The sequence below is a fragment of the Dysidea avara genome, chromosome 14, assembly GCF_963678975.1.
Source record: "Dysidea avara chromosome 14, odDysAvar1.4, whole genome shotgun sequence".
Classification (NCBI taxonomy): Eukaryota; Metazoa; Porifera; class Demospongiae; order Dictyoceratida; family Dysideidae; genus Dysidea; species Dysidea avara.
In genome coordinates, this window is record NC_089285.1 from 12,152,359 (window position 1) to 12,173,162 (window position 20,804).

General features: G+C 38.2%; 5 protein-coding genes across 9 annotated transcripts; 2 read left to right on the forward strand and 3 right to left on the reverse strand.

Moving 5' to 3' along the window:
* Nucleotides 1-1,634, reverse strand: LOC136244987 (paramyosin-like). Of its 4 annotated transcripts, none has more exons than XM_066036512.1 (10): nt 1,509-1,634; nt 1,389-1,462; nt 1,283-1,337; nt 1,023-1,221; nt 826-976; nt 626-778; nt 417-572; nt 308-365; nt 170-255; nt 1-116 (listed from the first exon to the last, which is right to left on the reverse strand). In XM_066036512.1, exons 1-10 carry the CDS (start codon nt 1,567-1,569, stop codon nt 63-65), a joined length of 1,047 nt encoding a protein of 348 aa, XP_065892584.1. In that variant the 5' UTR covers nt 1,570-1,634; the 3' UTR covers nt 1-62. The 4 variants fall into 4 exon arrangements, with proteins under 4 accessions (XP_065892584.1, XP_065892583.1, XP_065892586.1 ...); XM_066036511.1 differs by having other exon boundaries at nt 1,389-1,465; nt 1,509-1,617; XM_066036514.1 differs by having other exon boundaries at nt 1,521-1,613.
* LOC136244986 (IQ motif and ankyrin repeat domain-containing protein 1-like) lies at nt 1,589-7,250 on the forward strand. Of its 2 annotated transcripts, none has more exons than XM_066036509.1 (13): nt 1,589-1,731; nt 1,846-2,242; nt 2,750-2,914; nt 3,178-3,405; nt 3,624-3,686; nt 3,967-4,106; nt 4,371-4,425; nt 4,473-4,565; nt 4,973-5,047; nt 5,248-5,390; nt 5,684-5,818; nt 6,732-6,860; nt 7,012-7,250. In XM_066036509.1, exons 2-13 carry the CDS (start codon nt 1,847-1,849, stop codon nt 7,187-7,189), a joined length of 1,800 nt encoding a protein of 599 aa, XP_065892581.1. In that variant the 5' UTR covers nt 1,589-1,731; nt 1,846; the 3' UTR covers nt 7,190-7,250. The 2 variants fall into 2 exon arrangements, with proteins under 2 accessions (XP_065892581.1, XP_065892582.1); XM_066036510.1 differs by lacking the exon at nt 1,589-1,731 and adding an exon at nt 1,771-1,792.
* A 209-nt stretch (nt 7,251-7,459) lies between these two features.
* On the forward strand, nt 7,460-9,691 carry LOC136244377 (uncharacterized). The gene is made up of 3 exons (XM_066035948.1): nt 7,460-7,836; nt 9,344-9,466; nt 9,516-9,691. Exons 1-3 carry the CDS (start codon nt 7,581-7,583, stop codon nt 9,605-9,607), a joined length of 471 nt encoding a protein of 156 aa, XP_065892020.1. The 5' UTR covers nt 7,460-7,580; the 3' UTR covers nt 9,608-9,691.
* LOC136244376 (NIF3-like protein 1) lies at nt 9,535-11,410 on the reverse strand. Its single transcript, XM_066035947.1, has 4 exons — nt 10,712-11,410; nt 10,455-10,572; nt 10,177-10,354; nt 9,535-9,890 (listed from the first exon to the last, which is right to left on the reverse strand). The coding sequence occupies exons 1-4, from the start codon at nt 11,326-11,328 to the stop codon at nt 9,661-9,663; spliced, it is 1,143 nt and encodes a 380-aa protein (XP_065892019.1). The 5' UTR covers nt 11,329-11,410; the 3' UTR covers nt 9,535-9,660.
* A 1,597-nt stretch (nt 11,411-13,007) lies between these two features.
* LOC136244351 (lysosomal alpha-mannosidase-like) lies at nt 13,008-20,800 on the reverse strand. Its single transcript, XM_066035925.1, has 25 exons — nt 20,611-20,800; nt 19,514-19,665; nt 19,192-19,300; nt 19,042-19,148; nt 18,786-18,989; nt 18,595-18,666; nt 18,430-18,543; nt 17,905-18,099; nt 17,724-17,790; nt 17,563-17,602; nt 17,206-17,275; nt 17,032-17,157; nt 16,866-16,982; nt 16,693-16,816; nt 16,569-16,642; nt 16,375-16,512; nt 15,718-15,807; nt 15,547-15,665; nt 15,381-15,482; nt 15,231-15,318; nt 15,042-15,128; nt 14,750-14,980; nt 14,542-14,691; nt 13,349-13,463; nt 13,008-13,223 (listed from the first exon to the last, which is right to left on the reverse strand). Exons 1-25 carry the CDS (start codon nt 20,744-20,746, stop codon nt 13,108-13,110), a joined length of 2,943 nt encoding a protein of 980 aa, XP_065891997.1. The 5' UTR covers nt 20,747-20,800; the 3' UTR covers nt 13,008-13,107.
* Between the last annotated feature and the right edge of the window lie 4 nt (nt 20,801-20,804).

A 20,804-nucleotide genomic window follows, 5' to 3' on the forward strand; every position in this document is an offset into this window, starting at 1 on the left:
TTTACGGAAATATCAGACTATAAACACTAGTGTACAAATTTACAAACAATGGAATGTGTGTTTTACAAAACAGCATTCTTCACTTCTTTGTTCAGTTTTTCTTTCTCCTTGCGATTCTAAATAAATTATAAGCATTGTGCAGACTGATCAATGACGTGCTGCTACAAACCTGATGTGTTAGAAATTGTATCCTAGCATCAAGATAGTGTCCTTTAGACGACTGACTTGCTTGTAATAACTGTTCTTTCAAAGATTCTACAAGATATTATATTATTATAATGCAACTTTTTATGTATAGCTATCTTACCAATTTGTAATTGGTACCGCATATTTAGATTATCAATCTCTTTTTCAAGACTCTCAATCTACCAATACAGCAAGTAACCACACTGCTAAGTCATTAAAGTTCTCTCCACCTTTTTCTGCAAAGTTTTCACAACTGTGGCATGTTGCTTATTTAGTAATCCATTGTTTGTTTCTGCTGCTTCATGTTGCCGTTTCAGTTGTGATCTGAGCTTTTCTATTTCTGCTTGTGCCTCAGCCAGTGATGTGTTACTATTATGTAATTGGCTCTGTCAATTACATAACTATCATATTATAAGTCTGCTGCTAAATCCAATCATACCTTTAATTTTGCAATTTCAGCAGCCAGCCTTTTACCATCTGATGCTTTCTTTGATGCTTCACCTTCAAAAGTTTGTTGTATCTTCTTGCTAGCTTCTTTCTCAGCTTTGAGCTGCTCCTGTAATTTCTGTACCTTATCATTTAGTATCTTAACCTATAACAAGACATTACCAAGCAGTTTATAAACAACTACAACTTTACTTTATCCTGATTATCATGTATGGTCTTGTCTCTTTGCTCAATGTCATTTTGGTAATGTGATTTTGTTGAAGCTACTTCGTTCTTCATTCGTTCAATGGTGTTGTCGGCTTCACTGATTCTTGTTAGCAATGAAGATAGTTTCTCCTTCATGCTACAAGTACAATAATCATCTAGCTAATAGATAAATAAGATTACACCTCTTTAATTCTGCTGCTGATTTATCTCGTTCTTTCTTTTCAGCAACCATTTCAACACTCATGTGATTCTGTTGTTCCACTAAAGAAGTCTCCAGTTTCTTAGCCTGTGCTAGCTCATGTTTAGCAGCTCCTAACTGACTGCTCATTTCATCTAACTGTTTCTTGCACTTTATCTTTTCCTTCTCCACTTGTTCAGCCACTAACACAAACCACAATAAGATACGCATGTATCGTGCACACACAAATTAATACACACATACTTTTTCTCCACAAGTCATCCAGCAAGGATTGTGTCTTCTGTTCAGCTGATAACACCTATTACCATGATAAGCACGTGATGTGATGGACACCTGTGTCATATGGTACCTCATCCATAACATGCTGGGTGATCAGGCGTAGGTTGTCTTTGCTGTTAGACTGTAGCACTTCATCACAACCATCTGCTGGTAGTATAATGCATTGTCAGATTTGTTGTGTGCAGCTTACCGTTTTCCGTACCCGATATGGGAGGTAGTACACTGTTGGGTGAGAACGTTCTTCCTGTCATCGCGAGGACTACCGGTATATTTGCTTGTTGTCATAACAACGATATGACTCTAATAAATTAGTGCAGTTGCACCCTTGCGCGATCGCAGATTTATGAACAAGCGGGTCTAGAGCAGTAGTGGATATTAGAAATAGAACGATTTTATACCCTTTACAGTGTGAGGTACGACTCGAGCTAAGCTTTGTTGTAGTGTGCAATCCTTACGCGCCTCTACTATACAAAAGTGTGCAAGAAAAGTTGTCATTTTTTGAATAGATGTGTATTTATTGCAATTAGAATGCCTCCAAAGAGGACAACTCCAACCAAGCCAGCTCCCAAGAGGACCACTCCTACGAAACCAGCAACTACCAAACCACCCACTGCAAAGCCCGCAGCTGGGAGGGGCACTGCAGCTACTAGAGGTGGCTCAACCGCTGGCAGAGGTAGAGGTGTTAGTGTCAAGCAGCCTGCTGCAGGGGTTGGGAAGAAAACAGTTCCAGCACCTAAGGGGAAAGTACCAGCCACCAATAAAGTTGCAGCAACAACAGCACCCAAAAAAGTGTGGACAGAACAGGACACAATGGCTAGGAGAATACAGAATGCATACCGACTGTACAGGTGTAAGAAGAAACTGATGGCTTTGAAGAAGAAAAAGGAAGAATTTGATTCCTTGATGGAGACCCTGCAAAGAGAAGTAAGCACTTTGTCTTGTAGTTAATACAAGCTGCTAATAGTTTTTGTAAAAAAGATTTTGTTGCAACATTAAAGCTATGAGCAGTGGTAGTAGTTGTATGGCTGTGTTGACTGTTCATCATAGCAAACCATCCTATATATATATATATATGTATGTATATATATATATATGAATTAATTCAGCAATTTTACATGCAATTAGTACGTTTATAACAAACATCCACCATAGCTATTAAGCCCTTAGGACATCTATTTCATTGAGATACTCTAATAGAGCAAACAAAAGCTTCAGTTTAGAGATGCTTTGCCCTATAGCTAGTTCATTATGTTCCACAGTTTATAAACTGAAACATAGCTAATATGCAATCTCAAAGTTTTAAAAATTTGTAGTGACAAGTTCACAACCCCTCCCCCTTAGTAATAACACATTTTAGAAGCCCCCTTTTAAAACTCTGCTACAGTATCAGCCTATCAGGTGATTCACTTGAATTATTCACTCACACAACAGGCATACTTGCAGTTAGTTAAAATGGAGCGGGAAAGAGCTGATCGTGAAATGGAGAGGGAGGCTGAGGAAAGAAGAAAAAGGAAAGAACAGTTAAATCGTCAGAAGAAGATGCTCGAGGCGGCATTTGATGGTGAAATTGATGTTATACAATCACTACTTAAAGAGGTAGGTTAAAGTGATATTGTGTTTAAATGTGCTGTTTAGCGTAAAGTGAATCATCATTTTAATACCTACATGTCATATGAAGCAATTTGATCCTACGTATGTATTTTATTGGTATAGCGTGTGTGGACCAGTTTAGTTATTCTAATAGAATGCACACCTTTAAAGTACATAAGGCAAGCTCTTGTTTTTAAATTCAGTTTCTCAGCACAATTCACCCCTATGTGCATACTGTGTTTGTATGTGCGTACCGTGTTTGCCAACAGGTAGAGAAGGCTTGTACAATACCAGCATTACTACCAAACCAACTTCACAAGTTGATAGACTGTACTGATGCCAACAATAACACTCCATTATCTGAGGCATCTGCTGGTGGTCACCCAGATGCTGTTAAGCTGCTGTTAACACTTGGTGCTAGCCCCAACAGTCAGGGGGCATTTGGAAGGACACCATTATATCGTGCAGCTTTTGCTGGGCATTTGGAGGCTGTCAAGGTGAATGTTAGTACACATATGTACAAGTGTGTGTGTGTGTGTGTGTGTGTGTGTGTGTGTGTGTGTGTGTGTGTGTGTGTGTGTGTGTGTGTGTGTGTGTGTGTGTGTGTGTGTGTGCGTACATGTGTGTACATACAATACTTCTATGTTGCTTACATCTGTTATTAGTTTACATAACATTTGTACTGCATATTTAATGTATACATTGACTTGAATAGGTGCTATTGGATGGGGGTGCAGATCCACGAATTATCGCAGAAGATGGAGCTAACCCAGAACAGGTCACTAATGCATTATATTTACTCATGTGAAACTACTTTAGCACTACAACATAACTCCAGCATATATATTATACACTCATGCAATAATGTAATTCAGCAATGCAGAAGCAGGTATATATAACAGCAACACAGAATTTGAAAACAATTCACTAGGAACATCCTGGTGTTTACTGGTTTGTGCTATTTACAAAATGTACCTTTTGTAGAAAATAATAGCTCAATAGATAGTATAGTTAGTGGGTAAACAAGATCTAGTTGGATGTGTACAATGTGTGGTTAGGTGTCATCAGGTGATGGTGTTGAAGCTTATCTCAAGGACTGGGATATCAGTGTAACAGATAAGTATGTAAAAGAGTATGAGGATCGAGTGTCCAAGAGGATGGCAGATACTAAAGCTTTTGTGGAGAAAGAAGAGAAGAGGTACACATAGTTGTTAGCATGATTTAACTAGTAACTCATTGACTCTAATAGAACATACAGCTGTATATACTCTTCAATAAAATAATAGAAAAAATTCCATAGTCACAAAGGGTTAGAAATTTTGATCCAAACAGTTCATCACTGAGAGAGAAAGGCTTCTACAGTGCAACAAAAAAGCATTCCACTGCAGTGTGGAGGTTATATATATACAAAGCTTAGTAAATCATTATGCAACTCTATATAGTCTGACATAATTTTCTACAGTTTAAATTCCATTGTTGCTGAAGCAGAGAAAGAGTATTCAGTCAAACAGAAACAGGTTAGTGTGTTCTACTACTTGTTAATGGTTGCTAACTTCACTTGTAGGTTGCCAACGCCTTCAATGAGTTGAATAAACGAATTTACGAGCATGATAAGAACATTGCTTTAGGCGGTGTTAAAGAAGAGATTACATTGAAGGTTATTGTTCTGTACCTTGTAGTGTTAACAGTGTGGTATAAACATAGTCACATACAAACCTTAACAAATTTATGCAATAGGAAATTTTAATGATACTTTTGCAGAAGATTTTTCTAGAACAATAGTAAGTTGTGTATAAGCAATATTTTAAAGTAAATTTCTAGATATGACTCCTTGTGGTATTAAGAGGTGGTCTCCAGTGGAAGACAGCAGTTAAGATAGAGTGATGCCACAAAATAACTAATAAATAGGCTCTAAACTATGATAGAGTCAGTTAAGATTGTATACCACTCTGTTACAACAAGAGTTCAGCTATTGTTAAAGACAAAAAAATGTGTCTCATATGTGTTGTTCAAGATAAGCTATTCATCCATGTATGTACTGTACAAGTCTATAATTATTTTTAGGCCATCAAAGATGCTGAGGAACACTTGGCAGATTGTAAAATACAAGCTGAAAAAGCAAAGGAAAAACTGGATCAAGTAAGTTTGCCTAGTACATTCAAATGACTGCTCTATTAGGGTATTTACATTGATGCCTGTTTGTAGAGTATATGGTGGAATCATTGTGTCTTTTACTCAGTCTCTTTAAATTGATGTTCTGTTGTATCCCTCTGTATGTATGACTAAATTCTGTTTTGATATAGATCTATATAATTGCTGTATTAACATATTTTTGTTAGGCCAAGCTACAGTTAAGGGAAAAGATGGCTGAACATGGACATGAGTTAAGTGAAGAAGTTCGACTGGGTCAGCCGGTGGTAGTAAAAGAGTTGGATGATGTGTTGTTTAGAGACGTGGGCAATAAGATAGCTACTGATGGCAGGTGAGTTGTTATATTGTACTTCATTGCTTTAAATTTTGTAACAATTTATCGATTGCACTGAAGAATGAGTGCAGCTACCACGGCTTTAAACATAATCCCACAATTGTACATATATAGTGATCATGAAATCTCCTAATATGGATTGTTGACAACCACATACTTAGTGAAATAATTTACCTGGTCCATAAATGCTCTATTCAGTAATGTACTTTGATGACAGTTATTATATATATGTGTGTGTGTGTCTCACAGATTTAACTGTGTTATATACATGTACTTGGCTGTACACTTAGGTGGCCACTGGTGATCGACCCGTCTAAACAGTGTGCAACATTCTTAAAATATCGTGACTGTAATTACCTGTGTGCTTTAAATCCTCGTGACATGGAACCTGAGGTGATCAGATTGGCCATCCTAGGAGCACTAAGGTTATGAGTCTAATGTGTTATAGTATTGTACAAGCTTATACTGGCCAGTTGGGTTGTAGTATATTGTGTTGTAAGATACAGTAGAAGTGAAGTGTATTTGTTGCTGATCTTAATGTCGTTGTGATTGTGTACAATTATACAATAAATGATTGCAGATGCGTACATTGTGTGCACATTATCAAAACTATCTGTGGTCTTTAGCTGCTATTGTGTGTGTATAAGTCTTGTGTGTTGTGTGTAGTATCCATAGACAGCATTGTTGTTCAAAGAACTTATTAAGGAGAGATTGTAACAATGCCATTGCTTGCTGTACTACTCTGGTCTGCATTAGACTAAAAATTGCTGAGCTTCAAACTGCTGTCTGGCTTTTTAATCCTTGCTATTTCATACAAGTACAAGGCTTGTGCTATTAGTACGCCTGTTTTGTCTCCTACAGTATAATTGCCACATGCAGATATGAGCACTGAATATGCTACCCAAAATCAAAAATGTGGTTGGTCTTCGCCAACATGTAAATGATGATCTAAAATGGTTGTATGATACAGCTATGCTGTCTATTTTTGTACTTTGTATATATAATATTGGTGCTTCAAATCAGTACTTGTACATTAGCATTTCTAATACAGTAGACAGTCAGTCACATAGCTAAGCTGTTAGTGTAATGTATGTTCAGTGGACCCTCATCTATCTAAATCCAAATGGTCTCAGGAAACAGTAAAAGTGGCCAGATAATTGAAGTGTTTGGATAACAATAACAATAACTGAAGCCCAGAACTTTGTTGAAATACTCTAATAGAACATACACTTGTACTCAAAATACTCTAATAGAACAGTCATTTCTAAGTTCGGATAAACGAGGGTCAGATAACTGAACGTCTACTGTATCTACATAAAATCTTCACTACTATTATAGGTATGGAAAGTTTGCAGTGCTAGACTTGTTAGAGTATGATGTCTGGGATGCAGCTAAAGTGAAGTTTGACACAGTACTACCCGGCTTACTAGACAGTATACTAAACAAAGAACTACTGGATAAAGAAATGTATGCCTTATTACTGTATAGCTTAATAGTGTAATAGTTGGTCAACTAGTCACATACAGTTTCTAAGGAGCCTTCCATAAACGGTTTGATCCCTTCTGCATTGGCTATCTATTGTTTGCACTAGTACATATTCATTTTTTATTTGCTCCAGGTACTTAAAATTAATCAAGCCAGAGGATGGAGAAGAGTACTCTCCTGTGCAGTTCCTTGGTGCTCGGCTACACAACTTCAAGTTCATCATAGTGACACAGTCTAAATCACCTCCACAACACTTACTGGATAAATGTTATGTGATTGAAGTGGTAGTTAATCAACCTAATGTAATATAGTGGGTTATTTTTGTATATTTTATACATGGTTTTCCACCTACTCAATGATCTATATACCTAATGTTGCTTTAAATAGCTATCTACTGTTTACACCATGTGCAGAAGTGGATCTGGGATTTTACTAAGGGAAAGTACAATGGTACTGAAACTCTGATGGGTGCATGCTTCCCCTCTTTAAACATATGCCATGTATTTTAAAACCTCAGTACTGAAAATTAATTAACTCACGCGCCACTGTGGCGTTTCCGGATATGTTAGAGTGATATTAAATAATTAAAGCGGTGTATGTATTCTAATAATTTAACGTTAATCTTTTCACTCAATCTTTCGCTTTCTGTCCTCGATACTGTCCTGTTTCAAGGAGGTATTGTAGGCAAGAAGGACTAGCGGGATGGCATTTGGTGGCGGAAATGCTGCCAGTATCAAAGTGGAGAGTATGGACACAACACAAAACACTTCATTCAGTAAGACTACAGCTCGGACTATAGCTGTTGATAAAGGAGTAAGCAGTTCTGCGGTGAAGATAGACACTACCACAGCCACTATTAAGGAAGACAGTGATGTAGTTAGCCAGACAAGGTCGGGATCAGCACCAGTGTCAGTGATCAGTTCAGCACAGTCACTGGATCCATCAAAGAAAGATTCAGGTTAGTATAAACATGCCGTTTCTGAGAACTAGCTTCTGAGCTAATGGTAGCATCTCATACAAGCTCTACTTTCTGTGTTCACTCTCCAGTGCCTAACTAGTAAAGTTGATAATCTAAAATACTGTCTGATTACTGCTAATTTCTATTGTAGGGTTGCAATCTTCAGAATATCCAAGAACATGTTAATTTATGGGACTCTTTTACATCAAATGAATAGCTATGATGTTTTACAGAACACTAGATGTAGTATAACTATAGCTAGTAGCAAGAGTTAGTAGCTAGCATATTAAAAACCACGAGTGTGAATGGCTAATGATGAACACCTTATTGTCTGTGGAGTATCATAGCTGAAACTGTTTAATTGCAGCTTGTAGGGCATATAATCTGGCTTGATGACTACAGCATACTTAATGACTTTCTCAAAATATAGTGTTGAATAGTCTTTGTTTGTAATACTAACAATCATCCATCCTTCATTGTTTCTTTAAACAACCTCCAGTAACCATTACCAAGGTCATGTTAGAATAGTTCATACATCCAGAGTCTCAAAGGCTAATATTTTGTGCGTTTTCCAATCTTTTTCACATGACATAAACAATGGTGTCCTTTAAATATCATTCTTCTGAAGACCTCTATAGCCAATTTCTTAGTGAAGTATATAGAGGGCTTATATACAAAGCACATGTAACATTGTTACAAAAACAAACACTGAAGAACTATAATTTTCCAATATATGATGCATGCATGCCACACTGAATGCAAAAATTACACACATCAGTGTTAACAGGCAAGCACACCACAACTGGGTACCTCCAGCTCCGTTTTGCAGCCATCTTAAGAGCACTGCATGTGTGTAATTGCAAACTGCATACAAGTTCAAAATTTTCAGAAGGGTACTGCAAGCTGTTGACAGGAAAAGTGTATGTATTCTAATATGTGTATGAACTCCATCATTATCCTATTAAATAGGGACCTATAGATCAGAACAGGAAATTTACTATTGAATTGTTCCTCTCGACTGCTCTAGAAATAGTTCATATTTTGCCAGTGCTCAGAAGTTACCATACTGCTATTTATTTTAGAGGGCAAAATTTATGATTTACAAATGACTTACATAGATTTTCCATTGCTTAAAAGTTGTGTGACTATTTTTGTAGTGTGTGTACATCTGCCATGACAGCTCATGGTCAATCATCTCTTCAAAATCATCCCACTTCACTAGCAATTAAGAAATACAACTGTCACTAAGCAACACAACACTGATGTTGCTTAACTATGCTTTCATATGCACAAATCAATGTAAAGAAATAGTGTTTTAATACAGTACATTGTACATTGGTATAGTCAAATTCTATTTATCTGTAAAATGTGCATTGAATATGAAAACAGTATACATTTCATGAATTGATTCATAAGCCAATAGACCAGTAGGCACTCACGCATTACACCAAGGTACTCCATTTTGTTAGTTCAGTTTTGTGATCAACATTCACTTGTTTGTTTTCAGCCTCTAGGGATGCATACTTTGCTGTGAAGTACAATGCTCTCCTTGCCAACATCGCCGAGGTGGGTCGAGATGTTAAACCAGCTTACACCAATAACAAATCATCCAGTGAAAGATTAAGAAAAAGTATGTTCATGTAAGATGACAAATATTGTATTAATGATTTATTTCGCAGATATAGTCTTGACCAGAAATACTATCAGAGATTTGATGATAGAATTAGAAAAATACAGTCGCATTGCAGAAGAGAACGATTCTGGAATGTGACAACAATTAATGATCATACATCTCCATATTCATTCATGTCATTATTATTATTATTATACAGTTATAAGTGGATCATGATCCTTTAGTGATAGTGAGATCTTGATGTCACTCCCAAGTGCCTGTTGTAGATTATCCTTTATCTTGGCAAGGTATCCCCTCTCAGTGTTGCTGTGTTCACACAGTATGACTGACATCCCTCTTGAGGTGGCATCCAGTACTTCATGATGGGACATCTCCCCAGTTAGGTAGACATCTGCTGATACACCACACAGTACTGATGCACCTATAGAGCAATACACATCATCACTAGAATGATCCTTTAGTCTGTGACATAACACCAGGTGCATTCTCATACACCAGTTGGGTGAACTTAAAAATACTTAGCGGTAGGTCTACTTGGCAGGGTAGCCAGTATACCTTTGTGAGTTACAAAGACTTCAAGATGTTTATTTTAAAATCAGAGATTGAGCTAGGTTCCCCCTCATGTCAAGTTTTATTTTAGCCACATAATTTTGATATAACTTCAAGGAAATGGTGAACCCCTTGCACAGCACTAACATGTTGCTAACCTGATCCAGCACAAACAGCAACTGATTTAACCATAAATGAATCTTCACAGTTTCTGCCTCTTGCCAGTCTAATAGAAGGTAACCCGAGGTAGTTCTTCACTCTAACCACAAACTCAGACAAGCTGACTGGAGTGTTCAGTAATAATTTTCTCCCGACACCAGAACCCTTTGTGTTCTCCTGTGTACAGTGGTACACAGTAGATAGTATGGACCACATCAACATACAGGTACATACACAAGATGTACTACAATTATTTACATGACTGTATTCAGCTCACTTTAGCAACTTGTGATATTGAAATATTTTGTGAGGTCAATTTTCCACACAGTAGTGTATACACTTGTGATAGTCTGTCAAGTCTACACCTCACCAACACTTCATAGGATGAGTCATCCCTATTTCACAGTTACATGTAACTCATAATAGCCAACATGCAAGAGTGCACATGTGTTTGACATTTACCTTACTGACACCGATACATACGTACAAACACAAACCTTTCACAATGTAATATAGTTTAGAGTTATAGTGTACCTCAACTTCTTCACTAGTTTTCCACCACATAGAGCTACTTCATCACTCATCACTTCACACATTTCACTGCTCACATGTTCTGCTCTCACTTCATACGATGGAGGCGTTGGTTGAAGAGGTGTACACTCCCCCTCACCCAGGCCTGCTGCTAACCAGTCGTTAACACCTCCATACACACTATCTGCCGCAGTGTGTGGTGAATAGATAGCAATTCTAGACTCTACAGCCTTGAGGATAATCCTCTCTTTAGCTGTCCTTCTAGTTAACGACTTTAATGGCTTGAATATTGGTGGATGATATGCGACAATGAGGCCAACTTGTGGGCTAGCAGCCTGTACTTCATCCATCACATCTTCAGTGAGGTCGTTAGTCATCATGATATGGCTGACTGGTTGTTCCTGACTACTAGGCTCCACCAGTAGTCCCACGTTGTCCCAGTTCCCTGCTAAACTAGGAGGGAACATTTCGTGTAGTCTCGTGACTATTAGCTGCAGCTCCATACTGCAGTGGTGGTAGTCTCGTGCACGCGTCAAACTGCCGAACTGTACAACTGGTCTAGATGATGCAACCCGAAGTAGTAGCTGTGAACAATTTCTGAGAAGTGTAGCTCCCAGCATAAATCACACGGGCGAAATCACAACTTGATCAGCAGATCAGCCGTCTGCAATACCACAATCGAACAGTTTTTGTATCACGTGAGAAGTCTTTATGTAAAGTCATTTCCTAACACTTGTAAAGCGGAAGGATCAACTTAACAAACCAAGAATTCATAATAGCTATATTCTATCAGGGGCGGATCTAGGATTTATAAAAGGGGGGGGGGGGGGGGTAACTCAAGGTACTATAATCTCTTGGGTAGAGGTAGTGAAGCACACTTCCCAGCATGCGAAGCATGCTGGAACTAGGGGGGTCTGGGGGCATGCCCCCCCAGGAAAATTTTGAAAAATAGATGCTAAAACACTGCAATTTGGAGACATTTCCACATAAAATTCATAATATTTTCTGCCTGTAGATATTTTATATACTGCCTTTAGATTATAGGTATGGCTCTCTGAAGCATTTTGCTAATGGAAAAGTTTGGGTAGGTACAGACAACCAAGTACATGATGCACCCCTCTCACAATTGCACAGCACTGAATAGGTGCATGTTAGAATAATAATGTTGAAAGTGGAAAATTTTGAAATTTGAACAATACAAGATTGAATCTAAGAGCATTTTCAATGGAAATTGTGAACCTGAATGAAGTATTGTCATACATATTAACTACACAAGTAGATGAATGAAGCCCTTTAAACAGACCAATTCACTTCATTGCATGTATAGGTGCAGGCAGATTTGGAAAAATTCCATAACAGAACCAACTACATGTTTCCAGTGAATGTTCTATTAGAGTAGTTAGCTGACTGCTCTATTAGAGTATCTCGATCTTGTAAACCTCTAATGCTAATTCGGGTCCTTGTTGCCTAAATTTTAGCATAAATCCACTGATAATACCTTGGAAAGATGTTTATAAGGTGGTTTTATGAGTATTTGTATTATTAGTGATCATATAATTATGCTAAGACAAAATTTCATTATAATACTCAGCATATTGATCAAGTAAAGCCTAAATATGAAGGAGGGGGCTTCAGCCCCCAAAGCCCCCCCCCCCTGGATCCGCCCCTGTCTATTATAAATTTTATAATCTCTATTTGGTGCTACTTTCACAGCTAAAAATACTACTAGCTATTTCCTTTGGCCACTGATGCTCTAATCATGTTTGTTGTATGCTTCAAATTCCACTGTGTAACCTCACTCTTGACCTCACTTCTCTGCCTGTTTGCTCATAACATTATAGGGTTGTATATCTCAGTCAGAGAGCAGCTAACAACTGCCTTGATTTGATTTACATGTAAATTCTCAGGAAACTATTACCTATAACAAGGGGTAGCTACAGTTATAACTCTGGAGGCAGCCAAGGCTTTGTTCAATAGCCTTTGCCCTCTACCACCCCAGCACTGCATGCTGTCAAGTGCTACACAGCCAGCCAGCTGCAGAAATAGCCACTATTAAAATATGCCACACAAATACAATACCTCTGACTGAATGAACAATGCAGCGGCAATGGCCATCAAACACTACAAGTATTCTTTAACTGGTCCCCCCTAAGAAACCTGACTGATTCTTGACTAACACAAGATTTTAAATGTCATGATCTTAATACTTTAAGTAGCTGGCCAACTCACTAGTGACAGTATGTAAATTTATTTTTTCTATAGGTGACAAAATTATGAACTATTACATGTCACACAGAAATTTCAACATTTTAAACTCCAATTTATAAAGGTCTAACATACAGCAAGTATGGCTATAATAAGTCTAACATGTGTACATAATCAATTAACATGTACAGGTTTTAAAGTGTGTTACGAGTAATTTGACACTGAAATGTGCGAATTTCCATTGGGTTGAGTGTGACAGACAAGTCATCTTGCAAGTGATTAACAACCTTCTTTGAACCTTTGTATTGATCTGCAACAATACACAAACATCACTTACATCAAGGAGATTTTTATCACAATATATGGCATGGTTAGATACATAGAAAGTACAGTAGTGATAAAACTCTTATCAAATAGTGCAAACACATGACCTACCTGATTCATCAGTAGGAAGTGTTCGCCACTTCAGTCTGTCAACATTAGACAAATTCTCATTTCCTCCAAGTATCAGCTCATCACAACTGTTTATTACAAAGTTGGTAAACAAATCCTACAAGGAAATATGTGCTAGCTATTATTTGACCACTATATTAGAGCAGTACAGTTACTACAGTATATGGAAAAGTAAAGGAGAAAGACAAGAATATGATGAACTTGTTTGCACTACCTATCCAGCACTCTATGAGGAGGCACTCATCTTTTATTGTGAATCCTGTAACAGCTAACAGAAATTGAATACACTCATGGCTGTTGCTATTCATATAGCTGAATAAAATTATACGTATAAATTTGTACATGTGCTCACAGATACAGTCTAAAAGGAACTAAAAGCAATGACTGTTACTGTGATATCAAATCTTGAACGTGTCGCTGAAGATATTCCCAGTTGATATAGGGAAAATTGAGATTATATAGTTACAGTAGTGTAGTGAAGGTGGCTTACAAGACTGCAATCACACAACTCTCTGGGGTTGATACAGAGATAGAGTTCAATAGAGTATCCAGGTATTAATGTGTGCTCAGTTGCTAGTTATGGATACAGAGACAAAGATGTGATTGATAAGAACTACTGAGATCCCCTCAAACTAGATCTAGTTGATATTTCACCTACAGTTTAGGTTTGCAATACTCCCAAGACCCAACATTAGGGAGGTTAATCACTTCTTCCAAACTGCACTGGAGCTGTGCAAGTTAAATATTTATACGCCCCCTGTACCTGGTGGCTTTTTCAAACCTCTTGATATTCAGTGGGATGACTTGTTGGCTTTTTAGCGGAAACAAAAGATCAGATTTTGAGTAAACTGAGTCGTCTGCCCTTGAAACAGGTTATATCGTATAGGGACCATGTTTTTTCACGGGACATCTGAGTAGTGTCTTGTTCCCAGTATAACAGAACAGTCTTACATTCTAATAAAGCAGTCAGGTGTGAACACAAATAATACCTTTCACATACATAGTAATCTCTTTTTCTCTTTGTGCGATATGTTATGAGAACATTTTAGCACAAGCATTTTTGCAAAATTATCTGGCCTAGTGAACGCATTCTCATGGGTCAACCACAGCACACTCATCATGTGTTCCATTGTTAGAGGGTTGTGATAAAATAACACGCTACAAGTTGTACATACCTCAATATTCACTGTGGCTGGCACTGACAGAGTTTTATCTTCTCTCACTTCATACTGGTGTTCAAGACGTAAGAGTATTTCAGTGTCCGTAACATATTGCAAGGTGAGAAGACGGACATTGGCTGGGAGTTCGGTTGCTAGGCCTTTGTACTGAGAATACAAATCACCACCCATAACACATAATATGATTTAATCATTGTATACTTACTTCTGTATTGTATGACTGTACATATTCTTCAGGGGTTATGGTACTTCTATGAAATATCATCATCGCAGGAAGAAGCATTTCCTCCCCAACACTGCGGTGTATTCTAGCTGAGTTCTCTATTGTATCAACAACTAGTAAGTTAGTCCCTCTGACTATCAGACCATCTCCAAACTGTCCCGTCTCATTCAAGTGTTCCCCAACACTGTCATCATTTAGTAAACGTCTATGTACCTGGTAGTATATACACATCAATGTACTGCACACACATACACACACATTTCTACAGACATACCATTATTTCAAGACTTCCGTCTCTTAAACTTGAGCCTCCATGGGAGCGATCAGTAAGAACAGTAACCTGGGATTTAGCTGTCTCATCCTAAAGATATTAAAATTATTTCTTAGCTACACACATGTACACATACTTTATACACATATTCATTTGCACACGTACAAATACAACACACACACAATCACACACCCTAATAAATATTCTGCTATTTATAGGATAATAGTTGCCAGCAATTGGTGCAGTATTATTCCACACCCATGTCTGTCGGCCACCAAGACTGCATAACAAACACACTCAGATTATACATATACACTATAGACTGTTTAATATTTCAGTTACTTTCTTAGTTGCATTTCACGACCATTAGCATCAGTGTACCACTGCTTCATAGTGCTCAGGTCTGTATCATAATAGCTGATGACTTCTTTACCCTTCTTATCACTGTGTAAATAATTGTGATACAGTAGTACTAATCTTACTGTTAGCAGGGACTGCTAGTACATACCTTTGTGGTAATGGTCCTATTGTGTACTCCAGTTCAATGTATTCAACTGTCTCATATAGTCGTATTTGTTGACCAACATAAGTTCCAAAATCTTGCCATACCTCTTGTACTACAGGTCCCTACAATAGCCACTGTAACACTTTGTTCTATTGGATATGAGTACAGACATACCTTCAACAAACTGGCAATAGCAAAGTTATCATTTTCGTTAATGTCATAGACATTTGATGAATTAGGACGGAAGACATATGCATTTGAGGTCTAAGTGAATTAACAACATACATGTATGGTATGGTAATGTCAGTCATGTGGGCATGTACATAGAGCATACATGCATGCATGCATACACATGTGCACTCACACATAGACACACAAAAGCTTTTAGCTACCATGCTAGCATGGTCACACTACCTAGTGGATCAGCATTGGTACACCTGTGTGCTACTCGGGTGCTAGGAGTCGGTGCAGGCAAGGGCAGGATTACCATGTCTCACAATTGAAGATGTGGGCACCCGAAGTTTTTTCACCTGTTATGTGAGACATGGATAGTTGGCATTTGCTTCCCCAGTATAACACCAGGTACCCATTGATGTTACAGCTAGGTGGGCCACTTCACCAGGTCACCAGGTCTCCACTAAGCAGCTGGGTAGACTGGAGCAAAGTGGGTGAAGTTTCTTGCTCAAGGAAACAACAATAGCAACTGGACATCAAACCTGGAACCTTTTGAATACCAGGCCAATAGTCTAGCCTCTTGGTTTATATGCTGCCTCAAACACACACAGAGACACAAAACACACAGATACACACAGATACACACAATGTACACACCTGGGAGCTATTAGCATTATGGCCATCACTTGCCCAGTACCAAAAGAACTGCTGATCTAATCTCACCTTCACCTCAGACAACTTATTAATAACTTGTGCCAGATGGCCACTACTGCCATTGATCATCACTTCATACATCTGAAGGGTAAGTACTCTACATACACATCATCACAATCACCATGTCACAATATTACCGTATTCTGGACTACTGTATCACTAGTAATAGGCGTGGGCTCTGAGAACACACATTGAACAGTAGAGCTTGTGTCTACAATAATATAATCTTAGTAATGGGACAAATAAGTTAACATTACTCACCGCTAGGCCTCACAAAGTATGTATTGTACCCCAGTGGTGGAACAGTAGCAATGAACACTACTGTGTACTGAGCTTTACCACGATCACCTCTGACATGCATTGTTGATTTAGGAACAGGCAGCACCTGGTATATAGGAGTGTTAATGTGTGTCTTATATGAATTAGTGTCTTACTTGACAAGTAATATTCTTTGTAGAGTCCTGGACAGTCACGTTAGGGCTGGATATGGGTACCCTCACAACAACCTTATCATCTGTGTATCCCCTGGGATTGTACACTATGATATCAAACTAAACATGTTATGTGCTAATATTGCTATCTCTGAAGTACACAGCACACCTGTTCATTGCTATCTGTACTAGCTGGGCACACACTGACATTAAGATATTCGCAAGTCTCTAGTGATAGAGTTGATGATCCATTGTACCTCTTAATCATATCACTGATAGTTTGGGAGATAACACCCTAAAGATTGTGATGGTATAATGATGAGTGTCGTACATTGTTACTCACCTCACACTCCACTTGGCCAATGTGTAGTCTCTTAGCATAGTCATTAGCAACATGTTGCTTTTCTGTGCCACTGTGTGGTATATGTACAACATATACTAGTGGTTATAGCATATACATGCCAAAACGCTGAGCCAATTAAGTTAGACTGATTAATGTATTAAGGTTTTGAAGCTGTAGTGAGAGATGAAAGGATTTATCATCAGAAAAAAAGTAAATGCAAAATAATACAAAGTATAACACTACAATCACTAAAATTTAGCAAGTTAGAGAGAAAAATTGGGCTGTCTTAAAGGCAAGGGCACTACTGAATTACACAGCATACATACACATACATAAAATTTGTAGTAATGACAATACCTCACTGCATCATGGTGCTGAGCCACTGCCATTGCTTTAGCTATATAATAAAAGTATAAGTGATTAGATGTATGTCAGGCAATAGGCTATAGCCACTGAAACACTAAACAACATTTGTACAACATACAACAGTACAACAAGGATAGGCCTCCTCTACTAACCTAGCCTATCACATGATGGATTGTTGTCATAGAAACCTCCATGCATAGCCTCTATCTGCTTACCAACCTGTAGACGAATAATACAAAATGATTATACACAGACAGTCTATATAATAAACTGTACACCCCTGTACAATATATTCCTTGTAGAATTCTCCATATATACTGTATGTAGAATTACCTGTAACAGAGCATTGTTATACCGGACATATCCCTTGAGGGCAGGTCTACTGGTGAAGTATCCAGTCCAGTATGACCAGGGTGCTGATCCATAGGGGAAGAAGTCATCTAACTTCACTGACCATGTTAGGTTGGCCTTGTATACGGCATCAATGTATCGTGATGGTGTAGAGTAGAACACATTAACTGAGTCATTCTGTAGAGATCATGTCATTCTGTTAACAAGCGTCTGATATTCACAATTCCCTAATATGTGTGGTTTCACAAAAGAGTTAGTGTACAGTGTAGTTCATACTCATGTGCACTACATATGCAACAATCAAATTCCAAGTCTTTGCTGAGTATCAACAGACAACACATAAACAGCAAACAAGGGGGTTCACTGAAACAAATAACAGCAAATTTAGCTCACCAAACCTCATATCACATACACAAAATTTTACATAACAATTAAGGATTTGGTAACTATGTAATATGATACAATAAGTGATATCTTATATACATACACAACATACAGTGTGTATACCTTATTAACATGGTGTATCAACTTGTCAAGGTTCTTAAACCACATGTTGGCATTTTCATACTGGAAGTCTGACCCCATTGTTAACATGATATTGTTGGTACGATAATACTGTGCCTGTATCAGTGATGACAATAGTAGCATGTTGTATAAGTGTCGTTGTCCTACCTGATCTAAACACACTTTGATAAAGTCATTAACCCTTTCTTCAACGTTATAATCAAACAAATCTTTGTCATCCTACACAAAAAGAGGCATGGTACACAGTAATATCGTATGTAACACACACACACACACACACACACACACACACACACACACACACACACACACACACACACACACACACACACAAAAACCTGTATTGGTGGGTCAGAACATTTCTGATCAAAACAAAACCCATCTGGTGGGGTATAATGGTGGTAGAGTACTCCAGTGAAGATTTGTGTGTCCTCATTAAGACTAGAGCTACCTCTCCATACCATTTCCATTGTCTTCTTGTCCAGACGAGTGTTTTTGTCACCATAATCAAGTCGCGCAAAAAACAGTCCATCAAATCCCATCTTGGTATAAACCAACAATATTAAAACAAACACAATAACTAATACAAGTTACCATAGCAAACAGAGAGGCCTGCTCTGATGAATGTCCAAACGTATCTATCTGCCATGCAACACGAGGACGATATTGAGCTCCAAATGTGTCAGTAATAAACCTCAATCCTGTCTCAATCTTGTCATAACAAGACAACCATGCCAATTATACCTTCAGTCATTTGATCAATTATGGCATTGTAGTGAGTGGCTCCTTCATCATTCATACACCATCCACCATTAGTGAACTCCAACTGACCATTCTCAACCAACTGCTTCACCTAGTAGCATGTACAACATCAACAAGAAACGTAACGTTACTAATAAAAACATATTCAGGGATGGAATTGAAATGTATGTTCAAGTACATGTATACAGATGGGACTATGAACAAGTGTCCTGATTATCAAGGTGCCCTAAGTTACATTACACTAACACAGATAGGTGGTCTTGTTATAGTGAGGTTTCACTATGTCAAGTGGTAATTAACTCACCAGGGATTTAGTATCGTTGTTTTGCTCTTTCCACCATCTTGTAAAGAAAGCCATTTCAACATAAATGAAAGTTCGTTCAGTATTCTTGGTAAGCTCCTTGACCACAGTATCTAGTATATACTGGACACCAGCATCTTGTATGGTGTTGTTGGCTGTAGAGAGAAAAACAAGACAAGGACTAATTTTAACGTCCCACGTGTGTTGTCTACCACACTACACAGTGGTTTGGTCCAACAGTGGGGGAGAATACTGTATATCATCCAGTGGATGGCTTCAATGGTCAATAGTTTTAGGTTGCAGTCCATAACATTGTGTTCATATAACAAACATCAACAAGATGATATGATGGTATGTTGTACCATAGGTACCTAATAGATGTCTCATACCAGTTTGTCAGTGCCCACCCATTTGTATAGGGTCTGGAGTCAGTGTCACATGTCATGACGTCACAATAATGGTAACAAGAATGGCAAGTCCGACAACCATACAAAGTAAAGTAAGTAGTATATTTACAAACGGCTACTAACATATTCAAATTCCATCTTTAGTTCTTTTAAACAGCCTTGGTCATATCACATCTTCACAAAACTTTGCGACAAACTCTTGACACATTAAGTAATTCTATGGTATCTATGGTAACTCTAACACAACCGTCACAAAAATTTTGTAATTACCAACAACGCAATCTGATTGGTGTTACTTGTTTCCTGTAACACACTACAAATCTTGAATGCTAGAGTGACCAGACCTTATGCAAAGGGGCAAGCACTAGTCTTGAGCCCCGTATATAGATATGTGGTTGCCAGACTACGTTTTTTCTGTGTTGGGCAAAAAAACGGTCTGGCTACACAAGACTAGTTGTACCACACACTGTGTTGTACAATGATTACTACCTGTGGTTGTACTACACCACACTACACACGTATTGCAAGTGTGCTGCATTGATACAACTTGAGATGGTCTAGCTATTTATCCAGTAAGACCAGAGATCCTGCAAGGCATGCCACTACATATTTACTGGGAAGCTAGCACCATAAACTATAATACAAAGTGTGCAGCTGCTGTACAAATTAGTTGTTGCCACACCCATGAATTACCTCCATAGTAATATTGGTCCACAGTCTTTAACCACCCCACATCGTCATGAGTGTGAGGGATTAAGTGTACGTTCAGCCTCTCACACTGGACCAAGGAGAACAACCCTAACACCAAACACACTCGAGATAACACCATAGCGACCTTCAACCCAAAAATCCCCAGTCGTACGGTGAGCGCCTGTGCGTTAACCTAA

Bases quoted from the DNA above. Each gene is read 5' to 3' on its own strand.
- LOC136244351 (XM_066035925.1), bottom strand. From the start codon at position 20,746: ATGGTGTTATCTCGAGTGTGTTTGGTGTTAGGGTTGTTCTCCTTGGTC. The intron at 16,643-16,692 runs GTGAGTAATGTT...ATATTATTGTAG, and splicing joins ATACTTTGTGAGGCCTAGCG to ACACAAGCTCTACTGTTCAA. The intron at 15,666-15,717 runs GTATGTCTGTAC...TGGCTATTGTAG, and splicing joins CTATTGCCAGTTTGTTGAAG to GGACCTGTAGTACAAGAGGT.
- LOC136244986 (XM_066036509.1), top strand. From the start codon at position 1,847: ATGCCTCCAAAGAGGACAACTCCAACCAAGCCAGCTCCCAAGAGGACC. The intron at 4,426-4,472 runs GTTAGTGTGTTC...CTTCACTTGTAG, and splicing joins ATTCAGTCAAACAGAAACAG to GTTGCCAACGCCTTCAATGA. The intron at 6,861-7,011 runs GTATGCCTTATT...TATTTGCTCCAG, and splicing joins GAACTACTGGATAAAGAAAT to GTACTTAAAATTAATCAAGC.
- LOC136244987 (XM_066036511.1), bottom strand. From the start codon at position 1,569: ATGACAGGAAGAACGTTCTCACCCAACAGTGTACTACCTCCCATATCG. The intron at 1,338-1,388 runs GTACCATATGAC...TCATGGTAATAG, and splicing joins CCCAGCATGTTATGGATGAG to GTGTTATCAGCTGAACAGAA. The intron at 1,222-1,282 runs GTATGTGTGTAT...GGTTTGTGTTAG, and splicing joins GGATGACTTGTGGAGAAAAA to TGGCTGAACAAGTGGAGAAG.
- LOC136244377 (XM_066035948.1), top strand. From the start codon at position 7,581: ATGGCATTTGGTGGCGGAAATGCTGCCAGTATCAAAGTGGAGAGTATG. The intron at 7,837-9,343 runs GTTAGTATAAAC...GTTTGTTTTCAG, and splicing joins TCCATCAAAGAAAGATTCAG to CCTCTAGGGATGCATACTTT. The intron at 9,467-9,515 runs GTATGTTCATGT...TTTATTTCGCAG, and splicing joins CAGTGAAAGATTAAGAAAAA to ATATAGTCTTGACCAGAAAT.
- LOC136244376 (XM_066035947.1), bottom strand. From the start codon at position 11,328: ATGCTGGGAGCTACACTTCTCAGAAATTGTTCACAGCTACTACTTCGG. The intron at 10,573-10,711 runs GTACACTATAAC...ACTGTGAAATAG, and splicing joins AAACTAGTGAAGAAGTTGAG to GGATGACTCATCCTATGAAG. The intron at 9,891-10,176 runs GTTAGCAACATG...ATTGCTCTATAG, and splicing joins TGCTGTTTGTGCTGGATCAG to GTGCATCAGTACTGTGTGGT.